Source organism: Drosophila serrata, unplaced genomic scaffold (genome assembly GCF_035046125.1).
Source record: "Drosophila serrata isolate PLE 108 unplaced genomic scaffold, ASM3504612v1 contig_293, whole genome shotgun sequence".
NCBI lineage: Eukaryota > Metazoa > Arthropoda > Insecta > Diptera > Drosophilidae > Drosophila > Drosophila serrata.
In genome coordinates this window covers 2,298,919-2,316,617 of record NW_028257191.1, presented here as the reverse complement: position 1 = coordinate 2,316,617, position 17,699 = coordinate 2,298,919, and the positions used below count along the sequence as shown (strand labels likewise).

Here is a 17,699-nt window from a genome sequence, read left to right as displayed (position 1 = left end):
TTAAATATGCAAATTTATTAACCTGATAAAAATTATGATTAATCCTGGTTTGGTTTAATTATAAATTTTGTAAACGTTAATTTGTCAAAAAAAGTTCATATAAATTTATAGATAAATATAGATTCAAAGAATGCAAACATTTTAAGCTTAGTTAGGATCGATTTCCGAATTGATCCTTTAATTTAATAGCAAACTGCAAGGGTATACAATCTTTGGCTTAGCGAAATTAATTTCCTTTTTTGTTATCTTTAATAATTCTGACCGGCCTAGGTATTGCTTTTGAAAAAAAAAAAATAAAATAAAATGTTCAGTGAATTTCTGTCTCTATCTCTCTGTCGTTCTTTCGGAGAGCAAAAACAGCTGTTTCAAATGACAGTGCCCACGCACACCAGCTTAGAATGATTCAAAGAGCTTTTGGCGGTCAAGTTAAAGCCGCTCTGAAGCTCCACTATGCACTGTGAGTTCAATCAACACATTTGTGGATTTAAAACAACAACGAGAAAAACAGCTTATATATAGAAATATAATATCATAATAATCATAAGCAAAGAATAACAATATTAAAACATATTTTAAAAGAAATTCTATTGCACATTTAACAGCTGCTTTTATCAGAATTTTCTTTTCTCACCACATGTTAATTTTTTTACCAACAAAACTGTCTCTGGGCCCCACAGTGCGCTCTCTCCGCTCCAAGCCTATCTCTACCGCGCTCCACCGTGCTGCGTGTCGTGTGCAGATTGGTTCTACAGTTAGTTGTCATCAGTGTTGCCTTTATTATTAATACTATTATTATTATTATTTAAAACTGTGTGCCATATATATAAAAGCAAATATTACAAATAAAATATAAATAATTAATAAAATCACAGTTCTATTTCCTCTTCTCCATTATTCCGTTTTTTTAATAATCATTCCATTAATGTTAAATCCTCTAAAAAATTCAAAAAATTCGTTTGTCATTATTATTATTATTATTTTGGAAAGAAAAAGAAAATAATTATAATCATTTATTAATTTATTTATTAATTTATTATCATTGATTATTTTATTATTATTGATTAATTTATTATCATTGATGCCACGAATGAAATTATTGTTGGGAATACACTAAATGATTCCCAAAATAAGCCAGTTGCAAATGTCATAAGCTTTAGCCTTTTCTAATCTGCTAGATCTAGCCTGAAATAAGCCAAGTGGGCAACAATGAGCTCTCGAAAGCGGAACGGAGGTGAGGTGGAGCCAAGCGATTGGGGAGCTGCATCAGTCGAGTCGATCAGGTGCTAAGGAAACGAACGGAACATTGCCGAAACATAATTAGAAGCCGCTTCTCTTCTTCTCCTTCAGTGCCACTGTTGTTATTGCTATTACTGTTACTGTGTCTATTTTTTTTTTCAATCTCGTGTTTTTTTCCGGCTTCTTTTGTTTCTGTGTTTATTTTTTTGGTCAAGGCTTTAAGCTGTGCCGGCCGTGCTCCGTTTGATTTCGGTGTAAATAATAATATTCGATTCGCAGTGACATTCACGTAAAATGAGGTAAGTTTGGCCTGGAGCCATGGACAGGCATCATTTTGCATACTATCCAGTGGCGGAGCTGGATAAACATTAAGGGGGGTATTTACAACACATATAATAGTCCCTCAAGAGGGATATTTATCCCAAAAAGGGTATTCAATATTTCCTAGTCGGGGTTTTTATTGTTTTCATGGGGTTAAAGGGGGGTTAAAGTGACTTTATAAATATAAGTTAAAAAGAGGGGATAAAAGTCCAGATAAATTATATAAAATTAATAATATAATATATTTTTCACGTTTGTTTTGTATAAGAACAAATATTTTCAAGAAATTTTATAGAAATATATTTAAAATATATGTTAAAAAATGATCTAAAAATACTATATTTAAAAATTGTATGCTTAATATTATTTATTTTTAATAATTACCTATCAGCTATAAGATAAAGTTAATAATCAATAAAAAATAAAAGTTAACTCTCAATCTGAATGAATATTACGTATACGCATTGAAGTCTAGATCGACCCGGCTGCAGATTCGGATCAAAGAAAATGCGTAGCTTAAAGGCTCAAATTGACAAATTATATTAATCCAATAAATATGATTAAAAGAATTGAGAAATCTGCAGAAATCATAGGAAATTATATATTCATATATTTTGATATATTTTCCTTTGATTTCTTCAAGTATATGAATATAAATTTTCAGGTTGTCTCATTTTAAAACCTATGTATAACCTATATAATTTCATATGATATATAATCCCCAAGATATTTGGAATCAAATTAAGTTACTAACACAAAACCTGTTTTGTGGGGATTCACTTTCAGCAATATAAACATTTATGACAAAGTCTATATATCGATGAAAAGCGTGGAGGGGATTGAAACGTTGCCAATAATAGCTTTTTGCCGGCATCTGAGCCTAACATAGCAATTAAGTTTTTTTAGTCACTTGTGTAAATATTAAGTCTGAATGAAATACTATATTGTATTGTATTGAAGTCAATATAATGTATGATGGTGGCAATGACGATAGTAACTTGTCAAATTGGGAACTTGAACTCGTAGTAGTCAAATTTCGTAATTAACACCATCTTCCACTTGTTTAAATAGCAACCGAATAATTATTAAGCCAAAGAAACGATATATTATATTTCTATAAGTTAGAAATCTACAATTTAACAACCTGTTAACTACTTTGTTGTCTCTTTTCGCAAGTCAGTAAATTTTAGCTGGAACTCGAAGATTGCCACAGATAAGATAAATTAATAAAATATATATACAACTAATAGCACAGTAATTAAAAGCTCTCTGGATTGAAGATATCATAGATTATTATAAGACAGGTTTGCTCTAGTTATTGCTCGTTAATAGATATTATATTTTCGGTAGGTTGTTATTTTTATAGACAGATATACATATGTATGTTTTTGCCACTGTATCACAAAGATTATTCCGAGAAGGACATGGAAAACGCGTCATTCGCACTCCCAAAATGAGTAAATATGTGTTCCATTGGCTGTTTATCAGAAACTTGTCGAAAGTTGAAAGCAATTAGCTTAATTGCCACACTTTACGACACCCCATAAGATATAGTACATGGGCTGAGATATGGCCAATGAAGTTTATGGCACGGGAATTCTTTCTTTATTTTTCTTTGAGAATAATTGTGTTTCATTCAGCTCGGATCATTGACAGGCTCTGTTTTATGGATACATGTGGCTATATTATCCCGATAAGATTGGGTTAACACCAAAGAATTTGGTACCATATCATAAAGTAAAAAAGAAAAAATACCCCTCAGAGAAACTGAGATACAGAGCGAGAGCAATGCCATTGAAATCGACAATTAGGGAGAATGATTTGTCAGTTCATTTCGCAGCACATGCTTTTACCTCGCTAAAAAACTGGTTTTACATTGTACAACAAAAAAATAATAATACTATAAACAATAGCAATAAAAGAATCCCCCTCGCTTCACGCGGCTATTTGCATAATTCATTACAAACTGCATCACAATTATTCGGTGGGAATCATTTGTTCTCTTGGCCAAAAGCCTATCATGGCACAAAACACCTTATTTATTTACACCTGTCAAATGGCCAAGGATGACTTTCGTTCCTTCCCGGTAACGTCACAAACTTATCTTTCCCGTTTTGCGGCAGACACAATTCGATTTTAATGACAAAGCACATATTCCAGATTTTGATAAATGGAAATGTGTGTTGTTTGCTTTTCTTTTCGGTTCTGTTTTTAGTTTTGATTGCTTTTGAGGTACTGTTTTTACCTGCTAAAGACAAGATCTACCGATATATTCTGTAATTAAAAGATGTTTTCTTATTTTCCGGAGAAGATTACAGCATGTCAGTATATCTTATCAGTAGGCATCCTAGTTACCTCTGTAAAAGCGAGGACTTGTTTTAGTACAAGAAACAATCTGAAAGAGAGAAAAAGGTAAAATAAAGTTAAAGATTCTGATCTGGAGATCTCATAATATTCACTTTAAGCTTTATAACCAAGTTTACTTTTTTTTAAGGCATGATACCTTCTGAATAGATCTAGAGGTATCTTCGTTGATATAAGATCTTTTAGTACAATCTAGAAAAGTTTATATCATTTACAAAGATATCACAAAAAAAATGTATTCTTTTAGATTTTTTATTATATTTTTCTTTATAAACTCTCTATAATTTACTATTTCAATTTTAAATATAAATAATAAATAAACTCTTCAGACATACTCTTTTTAATTTGATCTTAATATTTATTTATATATATATATATATATTTATTTATATATTTTATTAAAGAAAGACGTCACCAAATCTACTTTATTCGATCGTTAATAGTTATCTTATTATTGTATTAATATTTCCTTTAAAGATCAATACAAAATTCCATATTTTAACATTGATTTTCATATGTACCTGGGAATCGATATTACGGTCAAACAATATCTAAATTCTATGTCCTAGATGTATAATTCATTTCGATATTTAAAAAAAAAAACCAATGCAATATTTTTCGAATTTCAATTTCAAGATATTTTACGATTGAATATATTGATATTTAACAATATAAATTCAATATTTTTCGATAGTAAAATGTCAAGGTCTTTTCTTCAGATATACATATGTATATATTCACATCAAACCATATAATAATCACAATAATGAACCGTATAACATTTTCAATTAGTTCTTCTCGCTATTTTAAAATAAAATTCACAATTTTCCGCTATTTCTCGCTATATACAACTTTAAGATATATAAAGATCTAAAGGTCTTTTCTTCTCGATGTATGTACATTGATGTATTCACATCAAACCAATATAATAATCAAAATAATGAACCGTATAACATTTTCAATTAGTTCTTCTCGCTATTTTAAAATAAAATGCAACATTTTCCGCTATTTCTCGCTATATAGAACTTTAAGATATATAAAGATCTAAAGGTCGTTTCTTCTCGATGTATGTACATTGATATATTTAAATAATGACCCGTATAATATTTTCAATTAGTTCTCGCTATTTGAAAATAAAATTCAACATTTTCCGCTATTTCTCGCTATATAGAACTTTAAGATATATAAAGATCTAAAGGTCGTTTCTTCTCGATGTATGTACATTGATATATTTAAATAATGACCCGTATAATATTTTCAATTTGTTCTCGCTATTTTAAAATAAAATGCAACATTTTCCGCTATTTCTCGCTTTATACAACTTTAATATATATAAAGATATTATCAATCTTTTCTTTTCGATGTATAAACATTTATGTATTTATATCAAACCAATATAATAAACAAAATAATGAACCGTATAACAGTTTTAATTATTTCTTTTTGACAATATCTTTCAATATTTCTGAATATATCACATTTTTTATATATTTGAATATATGTTGACCTTTTCTTCTCGATAAGATGTAATAATGAACCGTATACAATTTCTCAGATATCCATATATCAAGATATGATAAATATCTTAGGATATTTTGAGATCTGTCAGTCTTTTCTTTTAAATAACATATGTGTATATATATACATTTCTACACCAAATTTCTTTATTTTTGAATGCAGATCTTGTTCTGAAATTAAGATATATATATACATTTTCGATATGTACTATTTTCTATTATCAAATAATGTCATAACAGTATATTACTTCCTATAGCCTTTCGTAATGCCAATTAATGTAGCTCAAGTGCCACACCCCCCACTTGAGGTCTTTGCAAATATTTACTGTTTTATCGCTGATATCAGTTTATTTAAAGATCGATTCATTATCAAATATGTACTAACATTCTCCATTCTCCAAATTCTCCATTCACAATTTCGGATCTTTCGATTTTCTTTGGGTGCAAAGATCTCTTCATAAACTTTTACTGTGGGCAGTTTGACCTTAGTGGCGTCTTTTTCTTGGGGTTATAAAACGTGCCATTGATAATGCCGGATAAAGCGGCTATAATCCCAGTCGCTTATCGCAGGACCAATCATCATCCTTTATGACCACCTTAATTTGTCGGCATTCGATCAATTGGAGGTAACTAAATATCGACAGCTCCCGAAAGTTTGACATTATATGACCAAAACCAATTAATTATGGTATCGTAAGGGACGAGAGCTACTGGACTGGCCCGAACCGGTTCTTATCGTATCGAAGCGATATGCAGATTCAGGTAAAAATTTTCTATCAAATGATACGACACAAAAAGCAGGTTCGATTTCGGACTCTCGAGGATCATAATCTGCAGTAGACGGCGACGATAATCGATCGTATCGTATCGAAATTGAAATCGAAATATTGGAGGAGCATTTACCATGACGGGCATTAAATCCAAGTGTTTTTTTCTGCCACTTTCCCCCATTGTGCGGGAAATCTACGTTAATTATAGAAAATTGCTTGTTAATAGAGCCTCAAGTTTTACAATCTCTTGGTTGGCATTTTTATGGGCACGCGTTGTGCGTGGAAAAGAGAGTTCCCGGTGTCGGGGGAGGAACTGATAAGGTGATATGGTACTACATATGCAGCACCCTGCCGTCCAAAAGGTATGTCCGTACTCATCCGGTCACGATCAGCCGTCGAGTAGATATACCTGAAAAAATTACATTGTCATGGGACACTCCAGAGACGTGAGCAATCAGTTAAGAAAGATACAGATGGGTTTTTTCTTTGTAGCTACTGAATGGGCTTAGGTTTCTGAAATATATACCACACTTCTAGATAGATCGAATAGAATGATTCGGCTAATTTAATATAACTGGACTTTAATGGTCACTGATTACAGACATTACGAAATATAATCAGTATTACGTAGGGTTTTACGAGGGGTTTCTCCTGGAAATACTGTGATAACAAAACTGGAAACTAGCTATTTCCAGTTCTTTAGGGATATTTTTGCTCCACTATGATTTTTGTTGTTTCAATCTCTGAATTGTCCAGGAAATACTATGATAACAAAATCCATTTATATCACTGGAAATTAGAAATTTCCAGTTCTTTAGGGATATTTTTGCTCCACTTTGATTTGTTGTTTCAATCTCTGAATTGTCCTGGAAATACTACAATAACAAAATCCATTTATATCACTGGAAACTCGCACTTTCCAGTTCTTTAGGGATATTTCTTCCCCACTATGATTCTTGTTATTTCAATCTCTCAATTCTCCTGGAAATACTACGATTACAAAACTGGAAACTAGCAATTTCCAGTTCTTTAGGGATATTTTTGCTCTTTCAAACTGTTTCAATCTCTAAAGAAAGATCCTTTCTAAAACCAAAAGTAGTGTAGTGCATAAAGTGTGCTTGGAATTTACAATCCCTTTGGCAGGCACAAAAATGTAATACAATGGAGATTAAACTTTAATTGAATTGTAGAGGCGTTCTCTCCCTCCGTTTGGTATACTTCCCTACAAAGTAAACTGCCTTCAATTAGCAACTGAGTCTGAAGAAGCAAACTCGATTAATTGCAGGTATTATTGTTCTCCTTTTTGAGATCGTCATAGATTGCAGGGTATTATGGGTTTCGATGTGGAATATCAAGAGGTGACTCGACGAAATGCCGTGGAACCGATAGCGGTGCCCAGCCAGAAATCAAAGCTAATCATCATCGACGCCACCGCTGCTCCACTCGATCAGGTCCTCAAGCTCTTCAGTCTTGAGGGGCTGATCGCAGATCGCTGATCGCTGATCGAAGATCGAAGATCGATAGCTAACAACTGATGACACCTTTTCGTAACTCTTTATCTTTGCAGGTTGGTGTGTAGCAAGAAGATCCTTCTATGGCTGCTGCTGGCAGCCGTGATGGTGACGGCTCTGACCCTCGGTCTAGTTTTCGGACTCCGGAATCGTGACTCCCGGCTCATCAGCGGTGCTGTTGTGTCCAATGGCATCGGTTGCGCCGACATTGGTGGCGATGTGCTAAACGATGGCGGCTCTGCCGTGGATGCCTCCATTGCCACGCTGCTCTGCGAGGGACTCTTGTTGCCGCATTCCATGGGGATTGGTGGCGGCTTTGTGGCCACCATATATACGCGAAGCAGCAGAAAGGTGGAGACATTGATTGCCAGGGAATCGGCACCGGCAGCGGCGCACAAGGATATGTTTGTGGGACAGACGGAGATAACGGGCGCCACTGCGTGCGCAGTGCCTGGCGAGATCCTGGGCTACTGGGAGATGCATCGTCGGTATGGTATCCTGCCCTGGAAGCGTCTCTTCCAGCCGGCCATCAAGTTGGCCCGCGAGGGACATGTGGTTTCCCGTTACCTGGCCTCGGCCATACAATCCAAGTTAAGCCAGATCCGAGCGGATCCTGGCCTGAGATCGGTCTTTCTCAATGAGAAGCAAGAGCCCTGGCTGGAGGGTGACTATATGAAGCGCACCGTTCTGGCCGATACGCTGGAGAGGATTGCCGAGAACGGGGCCAAGGAGATCTACGATGGCGGTGAGACGGGACGCAAGTTTGTCGAGGATATCCAGAGTCTGGGCGGAATTATCACCGAACAGGATCTGCGGGATTACAAGGTGCGCTGGGAGAGCGATGGCCACATAGCGGCCAATGTCAGTGGTTCCTATACGCTCTACTCCACCCCAATGCCCACCAGTGGACCCCTGTTGGCCTTCATCCTTAACATCATGGGTGGCATGCATACGGATGATGAGTATGTCTACTGGCAACGGGTTGTGGAGGCCTTTAAGCATGCCTATGGACAGCGAACGAATTTGGGTGATTTGTATGCCGATCCGGAGAATGCTGCATCCATAAATGCCACCCTGGAGCAGATGCTGCAACCGGAGTTTGTGGAGAGCATTCGTAGGCTTATACACGATGACAGAACCTCACAGGATTTTCTCTACTATGGAGCTAACTTCACCGTCGAGGAGGATCATGGCACCGCTCACATGAATGTCCTGGCCACCAATGGGGATGCGGTGGCCATCACCAGCACCATTAATAACTAGTAAGTATCATTAAACTAAGTTATCTATTGGAAGTGTAATCAATTGTTAACTTTTGTCTTGTTTCAGCTTTGGCTCCAAGGTTGCCTCCCTCCAGACTGGCATTATTCTGAACGACGAGATGGATGACTTCTCCACGCCGGGCGTGATCAATAGCTTTGGTGTGCCCGCCTCTCCGGCCAATTACATTTATCCGGGCAAGCGACCCATGTCTTCAATGAGTCCCGCCATCGTTGTGGATGAGCAGGGCAATGTCCGCCTGCTTGTGGGAGCAGCAGGTGGCACTCGCATCACCACCAGTGTGGCAAGCGTATGTAACCAGTATTTACTTCAAGCAATCAGAATTATAACTCGATTTCTTTTTATATCCAGACGATTATGAAGTATCTGATCCGCGGTGAGTCTCTGTCGGCGGCGGTGAACAATGGTCGGCTGCACCATCAGTTGGCCCCCATGCGGGTCAGCTACGAGCAGGAGTTGGACAGCGGTATCTCCAATTACCTGGCCAAGGTGGGTCATGAGCTCAACGAGGAGGTTGTCGGCTCCAGCTTTGCCGCTGTGACTGCCATCGGAGCATTGGATGAGCCGGAGCCATTCTACGATCGCCGTCGCATCGGCAGCTCCCTCACCATTGCCAAAACTAATAAGATGCAGCACTAATTCAGGGATCTGGAGTCACATCCATCCGATCCAATGCCTCCAAGCAGGGCTCGTGATTTTTTATTTATTAAACTTAGCTTTAAGCGCCTGTATATTTTACGGCTCTTTCAAAGCCCTGTACATAATTGTTAAACTTTATTTCGAATAGAGAGTGTATCTTCGAAACTATGTATTCATTTTTTAAATGTAAATAACGAGCTGTGAAGCCCAAAATAGCCAAATAAAGGGAATTTATATATATTTTATACTGTATTTAAAGGGTTTTGTTATATATCTATTTTTAAATTCAAAAGTTAAGTTACACTGGTCGAATATTTCTTGAATCCAAGAACAGGGTTATACTTTTCCAAAGGATTTCGCAGCGGAACTTGAATTTGTCCTCTGAAAATGTCCTATTTTTTAGGTTTTTCGAAATATTTTAATAATACATTTAATATTTATTTAGTATGATATTTGTTCATAAGAAGTACAAGCAGTTTAATTATGAAATATATATAAAAAGTATTTATTAAGATTTTTATTATATATAAAATGTATACCGAACGCTGTTCAAATATGTTCAGCACTTTCGTGTATTTCCTATCGCAGTTTCTCAAAATTACATACATTCAAAACTCTTCTATTTTTCAAAAACCTCAAATTAATTTTGTATAATAATTATTAATATATACCATTTCAACTTTGAACTTTATTTAAAGTTTATTTTATAAATGGGCAATTCTCTGGTGTCGAATGCGACATTCGTACGCATTCAAACTAAAAAAACACAATTAAAATTCAATTTTAGTCCCGGTCGCACGCGACAGTTTGGAAAGCGCTAATTCAAACTGAAACTGTACGAATATTGGTGATCGGATATGTTCTTTTGCACTTAATATTGAATTTTTGGGTTTTTTATGTCATATTAGAAACCAAAAGTTAAAGCAAAGTGGTTCGGTTTAAGAGATGGGCATCAAAACAAAACATGCAATTTTTTATGCCTTTTTTTGATAAAAACAACATTATTTGCGTTTGCGCGTGTTTGACATCGATTTTTTTGAAACTTATTTTAGAAAATGAAAAAATCTCTTAGTCTTGATCATCCTGACCAATTTTTTATGTAATCATGTTAAAAATACTCGTTTTTAAGCAATTTTAAGTTTTTGGCCGCGGTTCACGTTTCTGGAGAATTGCCCAAATGTAATCATTTAAATTTCGCGGGTGTTTGTTTTCGCAGTACAGATATTTTCTCGTGCTTATCGATAAGAGGTTACGATGCTGCCAGAACTTTCTGTCAATAATATCGATAGAGTCATCAGGGGGTTTTCTTTATTTTTTTTACTTAAACATTCTTAGTACTTTGATATAAACAAGTTCAATGAAACTAAATACGAGATTAGTCAACAAAAATATAAAATAAAATATATTTTCAAACCATCTCTGATATCAATAGTGTCATCGATGTTTTTGTTTCTTTGCTGGGTATAAAAGTATACCAGTATGTATAACAGTAAGTATTGGTATTTGAAGGTATTTACCTAAAGGTAATGTGGTATTTTTAATCGTTTGTGGCGCGGTCACACTGCGTTGAACATTTCTCCGTTTTTGTTTACGTTTGCACCGCGAAAACTCGTACAACCTGCACTCGCAATTGTTTTGTGACAGCGGCGCGTTCAGCCGGCAAGCGCCCTCCATATCCGTTCGGTTCGCAAATAGACAAATTGTCAAAGATATTCGTTGGCCGCCTGGCCGCAGCAACGGCACTTGTCATTATCGGCAGCCGCTTTGATCACCTGGCGCCCCGTCCCGCTCGCACCCGCACCAGATATTCAGCCGGAGCAGCGCCGCGGCAGAGCAGCAGCGGCATTTGAACCGAATATTCTTTGAGCGCCGCTGCCTCTTTTGTTCTTGTTCTCGTTCGGTCTCTTCTTCTTTTTGGCCACTAGACACGTCAACAGAATCGGCTAGCCATAGCCGCAGCGGCAGAGGCAACGGTGGGAAGGAGGTGAGGAAGGCGCACACAAAGCGGCGAAGTAAGAGTATCGCGAGAGAGAGATAGCCAGCTAGCAACAGAGAGAGAGAGAGAGAGAGCGAGCGAGATGCGCGTGAGCAACATCCGCAGCGGGCGGATCTGCCGGATGGTCCTGTGCCTGCTGGTCCTCCTGCCGCTGCTCTATCTGCTGGCCAACTTGAGTGACCATCACAAGCGCGTCCAGGAGGCGTACCACTCTCGCTTCGGTGGCCCCAAGTTTGCCCACCGCCGGATGGAGGGGCGTCCGCGAGAGGTGCCCAAGCTGATTGATGGTGAGTAGCTGGGGAGTGCCGGGAACCAAAGATCAGTCAGTGAACATGTCTTAGTCTCTTAAATTCAAGATTAATCTGAACTTGCAGCTGGTATTGTTAACTCTTTTTGCCAGTATTGTGGCTCGAGATGTTAATTACTACTAATTTATAGTTCTGATTAGAAAAACTGCCTTAAAAAACATACATTTAATGCCCAAGAACATTGACCCGCAAAATCACAAACTTTAAAATATGTAAACAACACTAAAAAGTGGTTAAATATATTAATATTGTGACTTAAAATAGCCATGTCTAAAGTTAAACAACAATTTTTGTAGTAACAGCCATTTTATGACATTTAAAATAAATTATATCTCATATCTAGTCACTTCGTTCTATTCGTCACAGAAAAGCAATTTTAACAAGTCAACTCAGTGAACTAAAACTTTAAGAGTTAGGCGAAACTTAAGATTCTAGTTACAATCGTTTAAAATCGAAAAAAAAATCAAAAACAGATCATTGGGGAGCCTTTATTGATCTCTTGAACTAGGAAATTTTATTATTATTATCGCGAATAGGCTCAAAAATGGATAAAAACTCCTTATAAAGGGTAAAATATATGTTTCTTCCTCAGTTTTTATTCTTAAAACTCTCTTTTTCGAGTAAATTTCAAAACATTTAGCGATTTATATTGTTAATACATTTAGTCTTGTATTTATTATATTTTTATATCCTCTGCATTTTTTTACTGACAATATAAATACCTAATAAGCTTTGTAATGAACTCCTTAAATTTTGAACTCCTCTCATTTATATTTAATAAACTTCTTAACCAGTTAATTTCCAAATTAAAATACCTGCTGCAAGAGTATATAACACAAAGAGCTAGCCCAATATTTAAACAATTGCTGCAAGTTTGCACACGCACATTTACATTTCTCATTTTTATAACGAGTATTCCCATTTTCAGGCCTTGGCAATTTCGAACCCAAAGACCTCCAGCCACGCACCGGTCCCGGGGAGAACGGTGAGGCTCACAACCTGACGCCGGAGAAGAAACATGTGGCCGACGCCTCCGAGATGGAGTATGGCATGAACATTGCCTGCTCCGACGAGATCTCAATGCATCGGTCGGTGCGAGACACGCGGCTGGAAGAGTGCCGCCACTGGGATTATCCCTTCGATCTGCCACGCACCAGCGTGATCATTGTCTTCCACAACGAAGGATTTTCGGTGCTCATGCGCACCGTTCACTCGGTGATTGATCGTTCGCCCGCGCACATGCTGCACGAGATCATTCTGGTGGATGACTTCTCCGACAAGGAGAACCTGAGAACCAAGCTGGATGAGTATGTGCTGCAGTTCAAGGGCCTGGTCAAGGTGATCAGGAATAAGGAGCGCGAAGGCCTCATCCGGACACGATCCAGAGGAGCCATGGAGGCAACAGGTGTGTATTTTATGAGGAAACAAAGTCCAAATCAAATCATTAAATCATAGAATCAACAAACGTGTCGTAACGGGTAATTGCTTACAGAATCTTTAAGTTGTTTTTATCAAATCATGAAAACGGCTAAAAAATTCCAAACAAAAGAAACCCACGTTTGGTAAACTCTTTGAATCACCACCCACAATCTCAATATCAAATGATTAAAACACCAAACGTGTTTAATCTATAATTCAAGTTTCATCAGATTTCACTTCACATAAACATATAGAAGCAATAAAATATGTGTGAATATAGATATATGCAAATCTATATAAACCTTTATTTACCACATCTTTAAAACCCTATTAAAATCCTTTATCCTCCTTATAGGTGAGGTAATCGTGTTCCTGGACGCTCACTGTGAAGTGAATATCAACTGGCTGCCGCCCCTGCTGGCTCCTATTTATCGGGATCGCACCGTAATGACTGTGCCCATTATCGATGGCATTGATCACAAGAACTTTGAGTATAGACCGGTGTACGGCACGGATAACCATTTCCGTGGCATCTTCGAATGGGGCATGCTTTACAAGGAGAATGAGGTGCCTCGCCGGGAGCAGCGACGTCGTCCTCATAACTCGGAACCCTATCGCAGTCCCACACATGCTGGCGGCCTGTTTGCCATTAACAGGGAGTACTTCTTGGAGCTTGGAGCCTACGATCCGGGCCTGCTGGTCTGGGGCGGTGAGAATTTCGAGCTGAGCTTTAAGATCTGGCAGTGCGGCGGCAGCATCGAGTGGGTGCCCTGCTCCCGAGTGGGTCACGTCTATCGCGGCTTCATGCCCTACAATTTCGGGAAGTTGGCCAGCAAGAAGAAGGGTCCACTGATCACGATCAACTACAAGCGAGTCATCGAGACCTGGTTTGACGACACGCACAAGGAGTACTTCTATACACGCGAGCCCCTGGCTCGTTACCTCGATATGGGCGACATCAGTGAGCAGCTGGCCCTGAAGAAGCGCCTCAATTGCAAGAGCTTCCAGTGGTTCATGGATCACATTGCGTACGATGTGTATGACAAATTCCCAGGACTGCCGGCCAATCTGCACTGGGGTGAGCTACGCTCGGTGGCCTCCGACGGCTGTCTGGACTCCATGGGCCATCAACCGCCGGCCATTATGGGTCTCACCTACTGCCATGGCGGTGGCAATAACCAACTGGTCAGGCTCAATGCCGCTGGACAGTTGGGCGTCGGCGAGCGCTGCGTGGAGGCCGATCGGCAGGGCATTAAGCTGGCCGTCTGCCGGCTGGGCACTGTTGACGGTCCTTGGCAGTACAACGAGCACACGAAGCATCTCATGCATCGTGTCCACAAGAAGTGCATGGCCCTGCATCCGGCCACCCAGCAGCTGGCCCTGGGCCATTGCGATGTCAATGATAGCTACCAGCAGTGGTGGTTCAAGGAGATACGCCCACGCTGGTAAGTCCAGCAACAAGTGGAAAAGGAGAATGAGCAGGAGGAGAAGGAGCAGGATGAGAAGCAGCAGGAGGATCAAAACGAGATGGATCACAAGGGTTTCAGCCAGGGCAAGGGGCGATATTTTAGACAAAAGCAATTTAGTGAAAATGAGAAAAGGAATTGTTGTTGGATTTGTAACGCAAACAAGTATAAACTGAAAACAAAAAACAAAAGAAACCGTACAGATGTAAGCATTTTTGTAACGCACTGTACACAGGCACTGTGGCGGGCACATGGAAATCCCTTAGCTATAGTTAGGATTCGAGCCGCAGGGCATTAAATGCCACTGTAAAGAAATCGGCGATGATATTATTAAAGCTTAGTAGGAGGAGAGATAAATTACAATAAGATGAGTAACGCTAATGCACAGATTAAGAAGAGATCACAGAAAAATTCGAAAGGCGTTACTCGTCTTGTTATTATTATAGGTCTTTTTGGTAGGAGCTTCGATTTTGTACAACAAATTCGTGTCTAGATTGTAAATCTTAAAATAAATTATATCCACAGAACAAATAGAATTCGCGAACAAAACTATTAGTATTTCTCGATAACAAAAAATACAATCAAATACATCACATTCCCAGATATATATTGCTATATATTTAAATCGAAGAATCTCATAAATACCTTGGTGTTCAGTTAAAATTAAAGAAGGACCGGCGATTCAAAAGCTTAGGGGATTTCCATGCCGCCCGCCCTTGTTATGTTCGTGCGAATGAGTGAGACAGTGCGATAGTTGTAGGATGAACGCGAATGGAAGGGAGACAGAGTCAGTCGTCTGCGAATCGAGTGCAATAGATGATGATGATGATGAAGATATTAAGAATGTGTTTTGCTTTATGATTGCCAACACTAAAATCAATGTACTAACCTTAGCCTGTATTCCTGTAACTCCCAACTAACCTTAGCTAAGTTTTTCAATGCTGCCACATTCCAATCAAATCCGTTCCGTGCGAGTCTCTAAAGCGGAGCGGAGCTCTCCGGGCCTCGCATCATCGGATCCCAAATTCAAGTGTTTTTTTTTCCTACGATTTTCAACTTCTTATTTTCCGTAACGCTCTCTGTATATCTGGTGATTTTAACTAATGATCGTTGCTAGTGCGCTGCGGGAGTTGGAGTTTTGAAAACAATATTTTTTACATTCAAATGTAACTCTAGAGTTATCGATAAGTCTGAATAATAGCATAGAAATAAACACGTTTTCTAAACACTTTATCTTGTAAATCCCCCAAAGCTGTTTTGTTTATTTTCCCTTAGTGGTTGGGACTTACTAGATGTACATACATATTTTTTATATAAGTGCTGGAATTAAAAGAATAAGGGTTTTTCCCATTTAAGGTAAAGAAATATATGTATATATAAATATGGAATACGTATATGATATCTTTATAAGGAAATTGTCGTCTTATTCGAATAAGCTGGCCAAAAGGCTCTTTGAACTTAGAACGAGTCAAAAAAGGATCTGAAAGAGGTTCAACTTGGTGATCTACCTTGTTGAAAATGTAGCTTAATGCTTTATATATTGGTATATTAAAATTGTATCTACGTTTGACTGAACAGTTGATAAAAAATAAATTTTTTAATATTTAATATTCAAATTAAATACAATATTGTGAATATTTTTCAATAATATCCATATTATATTATTATTCTTCTATGTTAATTAAGTTGGCCACGTTAACGTCAAACCAATTTGTATTATATGTTATTGTGTCAAATGCAAATTATGCGTTCGTCTTATATTTTATTAAATCATTAACATTTTAAAGTCAAATGCGATTTTTGTTCGATATATTTCATTTCGATATACCTAAATTTCACTATTTTTCCTATGATAGAACAATATTTTTGGTGATACATTTCATATATAGGATATTTTTTTATAGTTTTGGAAAATATCAATATTTTAAGCCTGAATGCGATTCTCTTTTATATTTAAAATTTTCGATATATAATTATAAGATATTGTTGCTTCAATTTAAGCTCAAGGTATTTGTCGATTTGACATATAGGATATACATTTGTTATCGCATATATTGTATATCCTTCTTGATATATTATATATTCCTCTGGATATATTATATATATTTCTGGATATATTAAATATTCCTCAGGATATATTATATATTTCTCTGCATATGTTATATATTTTTCTGGATATAATATATATTCCTCTGGATATATTATAAATGCCTCTGGATATATTATATATTTCTCTGCATATGTTATATATTCTTCTGGATATATTATATATTCCTCTGGATATATTATATACTCTTCTGGATATATTATATACTCTGGATATAATATATATGTATTTCTCTGGATATACTATATATGTATTCTTCTGGATATATTAAATATTCCTCAGGATATATTATATATTTCTCTGGATATATTATTTATTCTTCTGGAAATATTAAATATTCCTCTGGATATATTATATATTCCTCTGGATATATTATATATTCTTCTGGAAATATTAAATATTCCTCTGGATGTATTATATATTCCTCTGGAAATATTATATATTCTTCTGGATATATTGTAAATGCCTCTGGATATATTATATATTTCTCTGCATATGTTATATATTCTTCTGGATATATTATATATTCCTCTGGATATATTATATATTCCTCTGGAAATATTATATATTCTTCTGGATATATTATATATATCTCTGCATATATTATATATTCTTCTGGATATATTATAAATGCCTCTGGATATATTATGTATTTCTCTGGATATATTATATATTCTTCTGGATATATTATAAATGCCTCTGGATATATTATGTATTTCTCTGGATATATTAAATATTCCTCTGGATATATTATATATTCCTCT

At 36.8% G+C, this 17,699-nt stretch overlaps 2 protein-coding genes across 3 annotated transcripts; both read left to right on the top strand.

Annotated features, from left to right (window-relative positions):
- Window positions 1-1,208: 1,208 nt before the first annotated feature.
- Window positions 1,209-9,891, top strand: Ggt-1 (gamma-glutamyl transpeptidase). 2 transcript variants are annotated; one of them, XM_020950702.2, is made up of 4 exons: window positions 1,209-1,535; window positions 7,776-8,981; window positions 9,049-9,289; window positions 9,352-9,891. In XM_020950702.2, exons 1-4 carry the CDS (start codon window positions 1,531-1,533, stop codon window positions 9,637-9,639), a joined length of 1,740 nt encoding a protein of 579 aa, XP_020806361.1. In that variant the 5' UTR covers window positions 1,209-1,530; the 3' UTR covers window positions 9,640-9,891. The 2 variants fall into 2 exon arrangements, with proteins under 2 accessions (XP_020806361.1, XP_086692987.1); XM_086836861.1 differs by lacking the exon at window positions 1,209-1,535 and adding an exon at window positions 7,337-7,493.
- A 1,229-nt stretch (window positions 9,892-11,120) lies between these two features.
- Window positions 11,121-16,070, top strand: Pgant7 (N-acetylgalactosaminyltransferase 7). The gene is made up of 3 exons (XM_020950693.2): window positions 11,121-11,922; window positions 12,872-13,348; window positions 13,718-16,070. The coding sequence occupies exons 1-3, from the start codon at window positions 11,718-11,720 to the stop codon at window positions 14,809-14,811; spliced, it is 1,776 nt and encodes a 591-aa protein (XP_020806352.1). The 5' UTR covers window positions 11,121-11,717; the 3' UTR covers window positions 14,812-16,070.
- Window positions 16,071-17,699: the final 1,629 nt, after the last annotated feature.